The sequence below is a fragment of the Pogona vitticeps genome, chromosome 2 (assembly GCF_051106095.1).
Source record: "Pogona vitticeps strain Pit_001003342236 chromosome 2, PviZW2.1, whole genome shotgun sequence".
Taxonomy (NCBI): Eukaryota; Metazoa; Chordata; class Lepidosauria; order Squamata; family Agamidae; genus Pogona; species Pogona vitticeps.
In genome coordinates, this window is record NC_135784.1 from 241,423,117 (window position 1) to 241,435,078 (window position 11,962).

The 11,962-nt window shown below is 45.6% G+C and overlaps 1 protein-coding gene across 1 annotated transcript; it reads right to left on the reverse strand.

The window, feature by feature from the left end:
• Positions 1-7,367: 7,367 nt before the first annotated feature.
• GAS1 (growth arrest specific 1) lies at positions 7,368-11,551 on the reverse strand. Its single transcript, XM_072992312.2, has one exon. It carries the CDS (start codon positions 10,635-10,637, stop codon positions 9,633-9,635), a length of 1,005 nt encoding a protein of 334 aa, XP_072848413.2. The 5' UTR covers positions 10,638-11,551; the 3' UTR covers positions 7,368-9,632.
• Between the last annotated feature and the right edge of the window lie 411 nt (positions 11,552-11,962).

The window sequence follows — 11,962 nt, forward strand, 5'->3', positions numbered from 1 at the left end:
GAAAAGCAAGATCTTTCAGAGGAAGTGTGACCTCATCTACACCAGGTGAAAGGCTTTCTAATTGATCAAGTTCCCCACCTAATAACAGGATATCTGTGTTGTCAGGATTCAATTTCAACTTGTTACCCTCGTCCAGTCCATAACTGCAATCAGGCAATGCACGAGCGTCTGCATAGCTTCCTCTCCTGAAGATGAAAAGGGGAGACAGAGTTGTGTGTCATCCGCATGCTGATAGCAGCATACTTCAAATCCTTGAACAACCTCCCTCAACAGCTTCATATAGATGTTGGACAGCAATGAGGAGATAATCAACCCCTGTGGGACATCCCATTGAAGAGCTCACAGGGATGAAGCAGCATCTCCAAGCTAGACCCTCTGGCACCAGTTGTCTAGGAAGGACTGCTCCCAGCATAATGCTGTGCCACCAGTCCCAAACCACAACAACCAGTTAAGAAGGATGCCGTGGTGGACAGTATCAAAAGGCACCAAAAGATCCAGGTGGACTAACAGGAGCATTCTCCCCTTTCTTTCTTTCTTTCTTTCTTTCTTTCTTTCTTTCTTTCTTTCTTTCTTTCTTTCTTTCTTTCTTTCTTTCTTTCTTTCTTTCTTTCTTTCTTTCTTTCTTTCTTTCTTTCTTTCTTTCTTTCTTTGGGAAGTATGCAGGTACTGAGTCAACTGCATATTCACCACCCATACTGGGATGCAATGAACAGCGCTCTTGAGATGCAGTTATTCAGAATATCTGCCACCTTGCTGCTGCCAAACTGTGTATCATCTGTCCATATTGGAAAGTGAGATGGCTAAAATAGGGTATGCAGTGATAGTAGCAATTATTAATTCAATGGTTAGTTCTAACTAGAGCAAATCTCCCTCAATTAAAAGGGTTTATATCACATGATTTATGGAGCTTTATTTTATTTTATTCTTTTAGACTACCCAATATCCCATGTTCTCTGCTTCTGCTACAAGTAATTTAAAAATATAAGATATAACAGCATTATAAAACTTTAATAAATAGAAAGTGGTGAAATTGCACAAATAATTAAATCCAGCACATCACAGTACTTCCTTCCCTTCCCTTCCCCCCTGGAATTTTAGGAACCACCCTGAAGCTAGTATCCCAGTCTGTTGAAGCAGGTTTTGGAGCTTCTTGAGGGGCTGTAGTAGAGATGGAAGATTTCCCCCATTTAAGCTGGATTCCACTGTAGCACTACGGGACACTCAGTACTGGATATAGCCCTGTGTATAATCAGCAGGAGAAGATCAAAGCAGTGCAGAACATAAATAAAATAAGGAGGAAACCAACAGATGACTTTAAAAAATATGAAAATTCTTCTTAACATACCTGGGAAAAACACAAATGACTATCTGGAGTCAAACATAATGCAGATGCCAGATTACTAGAGAGCTAGTGCTCTAGAGATGGCATGAACCATAAAAATGGTGGTTTGTAGCTACCCATGAACCACAAACCATGAACCATCCGAAGTTTTTTTTAAGTTTGTGACTGGGTGGAGGGGAAACTAAATGCCCCATTCTCACAGCCCGCCCCTGCTCCTTCCCACTGCCCCTGCCACCTCCCTACCTGGTCCTTCCACTGCCTCCTCTTCCTCCATTGCTGCAAATGGGTGATCCAGTGCTATGTGGCACTGGATTGCCCATTTGCACCCCCACAACTTGCCCACTGCCCCTGTTGCCTCCCGACCTGGTCCTGTTGACTCATCCTCTTCTTCCTTCTCCTCCTGCTCCTCCTCCCCTACTGCCATCTTGACTGAGTTTCCATTCAGGTTGGTTCATGTTCATTGGTTTTGATGAAGCCAAACCAACCAGAACCAATGAACCAGCGATTTTCAACAAACTTGTTTTTCAGTTCATGCTCATCTCTACTCATTTCCCAGAACTGATATTCAGAAATCCAAAAGGTTATGCTTTCCACTGGAAATTTAAAAAACAAACAAAACAGCTATAACATTTTTCTTTACTGGAATCAAATAAAAAAGGCACCAATGCATGAAACCAATAACCTGTACCAAGGGGTTGGTAGGAGTTATTGAAAGTTGGATAACTAAGTGGACTTGGGCATCTTGTCCTCTCATGCCTTTTCTAAGTAACTATCTGTGGTGGTGGTGGTGGTGGTGGAGTTCCATCAAGTCACTTCCAAATTATGGCAAGCCTAGTATGGTTTTCAGTTTCTGGCTAGATAGCCCGGTGATTTAGGGATCTGGCTGCAGAACCAAAAGTTGGGCATTTAATTCCCCACTATGCCTCCTGTGAGTAGATCCAGCCTGTGTGGCCTTGGGCAATCTGCACAGTCAGCTCTAGGATGCCCTTCAAAGAAGGGAATAGTAAACCACTTTTGAGTATTCTGAAATCCTGAAAAGGGTCACCATAAGTCAGAATTGACTTGACAGCACATTATTATTATTATTAATACAGTTTTCAGTTTGCATCAGATGTTTAAGGAGTAACTGCTGTTACCTCCCAATGAGCTTCCATGCCCATTAAGGCATTTGGACCCAAGTCTCATGAGTTCTAATCTCATACTCCACCCATGGACACACTGCCTCTCAAGTAAATACTCTGTGATTTTTAAATTGCTTTCCTTACTCCATCTTGGGATCCAATGAGTTATTGCTTTCCTTTGTTAGATGCAGGTGGGTTCACGTGGAGTTTATACCACCATGCCCCCATGAAAGGAAGTTTAGTTTATTTTTAAAATACTGCTTGTACTGCCTCTTATTCAGGGATATCATTACTTGGAAATAAGTTAAGGCCAAAAAATCCATACATTTTATTGAAAGAACTCTACAGCTTTGCATTTCCTTTACTTTCTTCTTCTACGTTTTTGAGCTGACAGTCTTTTTAACATCTCTTTGAGATGGGCATACACTTGATTTTTCAGTTCACTTCCCATCTCTCAGATGAGAACACTGACATTGCAATTGGATCTATATGGGTTTGTGTACTCCTGCTTTAAGTTATTTTATGGATTTGGATTTATGTGTCTCTGAATTAAGTTCCATGAGTCATAATAAAGTCAAAGAAAGAAAGAAAGGACTTTAATAAAGTGTTTTTCTCCCTAGGTCTCCCATGCACAAGGGTGAACTGACTGCTTCGTTGTCTGTACCCTGCATTTTTACACTCCTTAGTAAAGGAGTGCGGAGGTAAACCTCCCAAATATTTGCTGAAACAAGCTCTCCAGAAACCAAATCTTTCCCACATCCTTCCCTGCCGTTCCTCTTTAAGAGGTGTCAGCATGGCTGAAAGAATGAAGTGGCTCCACATTGTTTGCCTGAACTATTATGTGCTTAACATTTCCATAACAAAAGTGCCACTCGACTTCTCCCCGATTAATGCAGCTCGAGGGCTCTTGTCCTCCTTTAATAAAAAAAAAAGTTGTTGAAATCATTTATTTAGAGTCCCTGGTTACTAGTGGGAGAACGACCATCTTTGTGCTAAAATGTAGTGTACACAGTCCACTACTTTGCAGTAGATCATTCCAGTATTTGAAAAATTGATTAGATGGATGCTTTGCAAATAGTGCATTATTTGTGTGATTCAGATAGTGGGTATGAAGCGTTTCAATTGCCCACAACAGTCAATGCTCCCAGTAAAACACACTATGCCTTATTCACACATAGCATTCTTTGAACTTCTGATTCTGATCCTGTACTAGCCTCCCTAGTTTGAGGCTTCACCTCTGTATCACCTCTGCATGCCTAACCCTTGAGATTCACCTCCTTCTATATTATTATCTTCCCGATTGACCCCATCCTGGGTTCAGGCAATAAATACTAAAGCAGTCTGGCTCTCCCGTGTTCCCTTGCATTGCATAAATGTTGTTCCTGTATGTGGCCACCAAATGTATCTATCCTTTGCCAGCCACACTGTAAAACATAGGGAATGAGGTTTCCCATATTGCCCATACTTTAAAAGATGTTTCCCCAGATTTGCTTATATTATCTTGAAGAATCATCAAGAGGCAATTGTCTTGCTTGTACAGTACAACTAGTCCTGGAAGCTATGAATAAATCCATGGTAACTTCATAAGGACACAACTGTATTTTGCTAATGCCCACTTATTTTCCAGCTGAAATTTTACTTCTTTGTTTGTATAGCAATCATGACTGCTGTTAGGTCATATGAAAGTACTATGCTAGTCAAAATTCTTTTGTAGGATGCAATGGCCATATAGACTGGAATTTGAAACAGTCTTGATTCTCAGGAAATCTCATATGGGTTCTCTGTGCTTTTACCTATGGGTGGCAATTCTCCTGCTCATATTGAGTTGATCTAAGTCGGAGTTCATCTTTTCCTGTGCCATCCTGTGATTTTATAAGCAATCACTTCCATCTCATGACTCTGAGTGAGATCAGTTATATATCACTGGATGGACTTAACATTTTTGCTTTTCTTTGGCCCACCCTTTAGGTTTCACAATTACTTTTCAGGTGATGTATGCCTGTCTACATCTACTGGTATATATTGTTAAAAATAAACGGAGACCTTATGTTATGCCCATTGTGATTGTGTACAAAAGCCCCACAGTGTTCTTGGGTGATCAGTGAAGCTTGAATCTGCCTCTATTTACTGTATGGTCACTGTCAGTTCAATGAACTGCCTCCTTGTTCTTCACCATTGTCCCACACTCCCTTAAACATTTGTCACTGAAGTGCCTCCAAAGACAAATAAACTGTCACGGAGAATTCAAATCTGGAAACTGGGAAGAAAGGGGGCAGAAGGGGACCCAATGGATTATTTTACATGAAATGGGGAGGGGCATTGGGAGAGAGAGAGAGAGAGGCTGCAAGATGGGGCAGGGAGAACTTTCCCCAGTTCATTTGGCTTGTAAATATTTCAAAAATCTCATTAAGTCTCAAGGACGTCACACCGTCTTTGTTGCTCAAGTGTCATTATGCTCTTGGCATGTCTCACCTGCTCTGCAGGGTGGTGATGAACTGGGTTGTGTGGAACGAACATGAGTCATCCACAGTGATCACAGGTATCAGAATAGTGGTGAGAAAATGAAAATTAAGCCATGAAATCTTGTTATGTTTGTAAAGTGATGTATCTCTAACAGGGATGTGGGGAATAACCCACTGGCTCTTTTCTTCGTCTAAACATACTTCTATGAAATAGTCTGTCTCTTTAATGTTTAGAGCCAGAGTAGGAAAACTGTGGCTCCACAGATGTCGCTGGATTCCAACTCTAATCAGCCCCAGCCATTTGGGATAAATGTTTACAAAACATGAGGGTTGAATCATGGAAGTTGTCATCTGTGAGGACAAAAGAGTTCTCTGAGTAAGTTTTTAGACTAATGAAAATGTACATTAGGATGAATGTAAACACATCTCTAGACTGTTAAACCTGGTCTGTTCAGGCTTCATAGTAGTGTGGTCAAAACGCAGCCTTCTAGATCAGTGGTTCCTAACCTTGGGTCACCAAGGTGTTAGTTGACTGCAGTTTTCAGAAGCCCTTGACAGCACAACTAGTGGTGAAGGCTTCTGGGAGTTGCAGTCCAAGAATGTCTAACCCAAGATTTGAAACCATTGCTCTAGATGGTGCTGGACTGCATTTCCCAGCGTTCCTCAACACAACCTAAATTGGCTAGGGCTAAAAGGCCACAATTTACCCACTCCTAATGCAGCACTTCTTTCATTGTGGATCCCTCCCTTATCAAGTTTACCTGCCCCCTAAGTTCCACAGATTTTTATTTGTAATAAGAAGTCGGTAATATGCAGTAAGGGCATAGCTAACTTCTAGGAAATATGGTTTTATATTTAGGGAAAACATTTTAGGGAAACCATTAAAGTACACTAAGTACAAAAAAGACCATATTCCCACCCCACACCCACTCATAATGTCATTTTACTTCAAGCAGCTATCTTCTTGAATTTACTGTAGCATTAATTATTGATCTGCTTCTCCTGCTTATGTATCTATTCCAAAAATCAAGAACAGGACCAAAAATGTTGTTCTCCACCTAACATAACAATGATTTCATTTTTGTCTTATTGCGTCATTTTTAATGTGTGTTTTCTGGTTTATTCAGCCATTGGGGTAATTTAAAAAAACAAATGATGACTGCATAGCTGCACACATTAGACTTGTTTGATACTTTGACTGTTTACTTCTCTAAGTAGCATCTCAGCTTCTGTGAATCTCTGGGAAAATAAAACAAAAATTCAAGAAAATGGAGAATATGATTTACATCCTGGAAAGTGAATATCCTACCAAAAAAAGGATGTATAGTTCTGTTATGACATCTAAAAATTAGCTAGTCTGATTTTACCTTCCCCCCCCCCCAGAAGAAAAAAAAGGATTTAAGAAAACATAGTTTTTGCCAATTCTCCCCATTCCTAGTCAAAGTTTATTTGTTGTGGCTTTTAATCTCCTGACTTGTCTCCCAATCAAAGCATTGGGAAAAAGAACGTTTTAAATAAACAGTAGGGATACAAGATAAATAAACTTTTTCTCTTTTTTTTAGAGCAAGTGCCTAGCTTGGCACAGTTCAAACTCAATCCCCTGGAGGACTGAGCTCTCTCTTTTGTGTTAATGTTTAAAAGATTTTCAAATGCCGGAGTTTATTCCTACTGCAAACATTTCTATTTACAAGGTCAAGTGTATCAGCACTCGAGACAGCTTAAGAGCGTAATTATTTATCTAAGGGGGTTTGAGTGTAGATCAGTAGCTCTGGCAGAAAACCAGCCTTCAGCGGGCTGCAGAAGGCCAGTATCAGACAAGGGCTTGTCATTGTTGATCATGCATGCTTGTTTACCTCTGCCCTCTTCCATGTGGAAGGAAGAGGAGCCAGTCTGGAGAGGCCATAAGTTTTGAAGCTAATGCAGTAATTCAAGAGCATGTACTCCAAATATGTTTGTAGTGCTCATGGATCTCTTAAAACAATATGTTACTTGTGTACAAACACAGGACTGTCTACTGAAACTAGTTTCAATAGCAATTACTTCCGAGCAAAAGCTGGCACAAGGCATCACACCTCTGTAGGAAAACAGCCAGCATCAACGGAATTGTTTTCTGCAGATTTAACCCTGCTTTGTTGCCATGCCAACAATTTTAAACCCCCAAATCTGCAAATTTCATTCAACAGGATCATTTTCAAAGTGGCATTTTATTTCTTCAAAGTAATGATTTGGTAAAGTAAGGCAATCAATTACCAACAGCCACTGGAGGTGGCAAACTGTCCAACTGCTCACACACCAAAATTAAATTTCATTAGTTTACTTTGGAGTAAAGCTTTTAAAGGTTGCAGCCATACATAACCACCTGTATTTCTGTTTCCTTCTGTTTCCACTTACTCCAGCTTTGGCTTTCAAGACCACTCTCCAGAAAACAACTTCACAACATCATTCTTTAAAAATCTTTCTTTACTAATTTACACATAAAAATACATAAGCAATAGATACTTAAAACACAAGATCTTTTCAAACATTCTATAAAAATACAATGTTTAAGGCAGTTTGGAGAGACATTAAATACAATTCTAGAAAATTCATAAAGTCTCTCAAAACAATGTGGAAGTTAATTTCAAATCTATAAAATACACTGTACATTATGATCTAGAATTTTCTTTTTCCATGGGAATTACCATTGCTTGTATCCCTTTACATATCAAATGAGATCTGTACTTCTGCAACAAAAGAACAGCAGATGTATTTATCTTGCAATTGGGCTGCATTTAAATCTTTAGCTTCTTAAAAAATAAATTATTCCCAAAGCATACAATTTATAAAATTCTATATACACACAAGAACAACTGGTAACAAATCCCAGTTTTAAATACATTTTATATAAGATTTACCAGAGGTCAGCTCCCCTGATAGTGTTAGAGGCAATATAACCTCTTTCAGGATATTTTTACATTTCATTGAGTTTTAAAAGTGTCTTTTGAAGATGGCAGTGCAGAGCTCTTTTAAGACAGAGGTTGCATTGGTCAATATCACCAAGAGATCAACTCTTCCCCCCCCCCCCTTGGTTAAGGCAACAAGAGATTTTCTAGTGATTTTGTATTGCAATTCTGACTGCTGAAAATGTTCAGCAGTTCTGAACATTAAAGATGGAAGAAGGATGAAAACTGTGTATGTTAAAGGTAGTGAACCTATGGATCTCCAGATGTTGAACGACCAGTCACATTATCCATAAGCATACTGGCTGAGCTAATGGGAGCTGGAGTCCAACATCCATCCGGAGAGCCACAGCTTCTGTACCCCTGACACAGATTATATGCATATATTGAGCATATAGCCACATAGTTACCACCTGCCTGCACCAGCTGTCTATAAAGCTCCTTAGCATGAATGGGCCAGTAAAACAAGCACGTGCAATCATAGCACATGATGAATTACACACACACACACACACACACACACACTGCAAAGGAAGCAAAAACTGTGTCTTCCTCCAAGTATCATTCCAAATGTTATAAATGGTGACATGGGCGGGCTGGGTACTAGAAGGGCTTGGTTTCAAGTTGCTGACCAGTTCTAGAAGAGTTTCAGAGGCACTCTGGGGAAGCTTGAGCCTTTCTTAATTTCACATGGAACAGTTTTGGAAAAACAGAAACACTCAAAACAACCATTAGCACATTTAGACTTTTCAAGTTGCCTTGGTCTCGTGGCAAAAAAAATTCTACAGTATTCTTTTACATTTATCTGCTTGCTGCTAATGAGCCAAGTGGCAACAATTTGCATAGTGCACACTGAGGAACATTTCCACACGTTTTCTCTACATTCGTGTACATAGGTTGAGGAAGGAACACCTGTACACCTCCTTGCACAAGCACTTTACTTCAGCTGCAACTGGTAGCTGGTATACACACAGGTTGTTTCTCACCACCATGTTTTTTTTTAAAAAAATACTCTGAAGCATACCTAAGACTGCAATCCCAAGCACACTTCTTTAGATACCTAAAGGGTTATTACTCCAAATAAAGGTGTTTAGGATCAAAGTGCCCAATCATCAACTCCACAGTTCAGGAATTTTATTTAGAACAGTGGCTACATTTTTTTTAAAAAGGAATTTAATACAATGGCACCATCCCTTTTCAAACATGATTTTTAAACTGGGAACAGAGAAAATTCCCAGTCAGATATAGTGAGGAGATAAATACACAGACAGAAAGCAGCGAGGTGTATCCACAGAGCAGAGCAAACATCACTATCTGATCGAATCCACATAAGGGTCCAGCCTCAGCTAATCCCTATTATAAAAACAGCTGGGCAAAGCAGAAGTGTCCAGTGATGGAAACAAAGGAAACCCAAACAAAATTCAAAGGCGTTCTGGGATGCTGAGGGGTTTGCCCAAATGCACTCCGGAGTAAGGCACGTTGCTTTATAAAGGGTTTGGGGGGGGATGCCCCCCCTTTTTACGTGAAACCGCGCATGGAAAAAGTGGAGTCCCTCATCTCTCCAACGCCGGTAGGGGCGACTCTCCGGTGAGGGGCCTTTTTAATTTTTCTGTGCCCAACATACATTCTATACCCCCCCTCCCCAAAGTCAGAAAACGGAGGCAAACCTTTCTGTCGGCTCCAAGGCCATGCGGTCAGCCCAGGCGCCCTCCCCTCAACCCGTCCCCACATTCCAAGCCCCCCTTCAGAGCGCCTTGGAGGGAAATGGCTACGAAAGCAGCAGCACCAGCAGCAAAATGGAGGCGGCCGAGAGGAGCGTCCAAGGAGCCGCGCGGGCTGGGCAGCCGTCGCCGGGCTTCCTGGGGAACGCCGACACGGGCGCCGTCTCGTCCAGCTCATCTCTCGACCGCACGGGGTCGTCTTCGTACTCGTCGTAATAATCGTCCAGGGCTCCGTCCGAGGCGCCGCTGCTGCCGGGCCCCACGGCGTCCGGCCCGAAGCAAAGGCGGGCCATGTTCTCCTTGACCGACTCGCAGATGGGCCGCTCCAGGCCGTCGCACACGCAGTCGTTGAGCAGCAGCGCTTTGGGCACGGCCAGCATGTCCTCGATGACGGCGCGGCATTCCTCGGTGCAGCGCAGGCCGTTGAAGAGCTTCCCGCAGTAGGCCATGTAGCGGTTCAGCGCCACGCTGCACCGGCTGTCCCAGTCGCAGCGCCGCCGCGCCTCCGTGCAGCCGATCACGCCTCCCGTCCCGGCGCCGCCACCTCCTGCGCCGCCGCCGCCGCCGCCACCACCACCGCCGCCGCTGCTGGTCCGGGGCAAGCAGGGCTCGATGGCACGCTTGGTGGCCCGGCAGTTCTCATCCAGGTCGCAATCGCAGTCCTCCAGCGCCGGCCCCCGCCTGGTGTGGTTGAGCTGGATGAGGGCCGAGATGCAGTGGCTCGGGCACCGCCGCCTATTGGAGGACGAGGACGACGCAGCAGCAGCAGCAGCGGCCGCGGCGGCCACAGAGCCATCCCCCGCGGCCATGAGCACCGGCGCGCACGCCTCGGCGTACTGGCTGTAAGCGTAGCCGCACTCGGGCTCCTCTTGGCACTGCAGCATCGCCTGCCAGCAGATCAGGCGCCGGCCGTGAGCCCCAGGCGGCGGCGGGGAAGCGGCGCCCACGAGCAACAGCAGGATCCTCAGCGCCAGGGCAGCGGGCAGCGGGAGCAGAGCCGTCCGCCAGCACCTTCCTCCTCCTCCTCCTCCACGCCAACGGGCTGCCACCATCGCGGGCGCCTGAGGGACAATCGGGAGAAGGAGACAAACCGGGAGGAGGAGGAGGAGGAGGTGGCGATGGGAGCGACGCCGGGACAAAAGTTACCCAGAGTCCTGCCAAGTGTCTGCACGAGGGTCCCCCCTCATCTATCCATCCGCGCGCCCACGCCCCCTGCTCGGCCTGGGAATCCCGGGAGCGCCGAGTGGAGGAACGGGGCGGCTCTTCTCTTCCTCCCCCCCCCCGCCGCCGCAGGGCACTTTCCTTCTTCCTACCGCGCGTAGCAGCAGCAGCAGCAGCCGCCCTGGGGAGGCCCTGAGGCGGTCAGGGAAGGCTGCAGGGCGAGAGGCTCCCCGCTGAGCTCATGCCGCCGCTCGGCGCTCCTTCTCCTCCTCCTCCTCACGCCCAGCTCCTTTCTTCGCCGGCCGCTCGATCGGCCAGCAGCAGCAGCAGCAGCATCGCTCCGCACGCCAACTCCCGGCTCCGGTCGCCTGCAACCCCCGGCCGGGCTCCGAGCCGAGGGCGCGCTCGGTCCTCGAACGGCCGGGTCCTCCCCTTTCTTCGCCTCCGGGGACCCGGGCCCGAGGCGCTTCTTTTCTTTTTCCCTCCAGATGCGGCTTCTTCTTCGGGCGAGTCTCTCTCTCTCTCTCTCTCTTTTCTCCCTCTATCTCTCTCTCCGTATCTCCGTGTGCCGAGCCCTTCTGGGGAGTTGTTTTCGATCGCGACGCTTTAAATACAAAAGTGCCCTCCAAGCGGCGGCGGCGGCGGCGGCGGCAGCATGCTCTGATCAGCCCTTATTATGCATGCATGGAAAAGCAAACAAACAAAAAAAAATTAGCAACGCTTCTCCTCCTTTTACACATCGCCCCCCCTCCTCCTCCGCGGGAGCTTCGCTGGCTGGCTGGCTGGCCGCCTCTTTCTCTTTTTCTCCACTTTTTTCCCTCCCTCCCTCCTTCCCTCCCTCCCGTGGCTCGGCCCCTTTCGCCGTCTTCGCGGCTCGGGATTGGCCGGCGCTGTGGTTGAACCTCCCTCCCGCCCCGCCCCCCCCTCTGCACCTCTCCTTTCTTCACGAGCTGAGGGAGAAAAGGGGAGAGAGGGAGGGAAGAGGGGAGCGCGCAGGCAGCTCACATTCAGGGCTTGAAAAGAAAGGCTTAAAGAGATTGACAGCCGCCCCCCCCCCCGAGCAACCCCTCCTCCTATTAAGGAGGCGCTGCTCCGCGCCGCTTCCTTTGCCATGCACCCCCCCTCCCGGAGTGGCGAAAGGGGAAAAACTTCGGCTGTGCCCGGCAGCAACGAGGGCTTTTCGGCCGGCCTCCTTGTTTGTTTGTTTTTAAATTTT

Bases quoted from the DNA above. Each gene is read 5' to 3' on its own strand.
- GAS1 (XM_072992312.2), bottom strand. From the start codon at position 10,637: ATGGTGGCAGCCCGTTGGCGTGGAGGAGGAGGAGGAGGAAGGTGCTGG.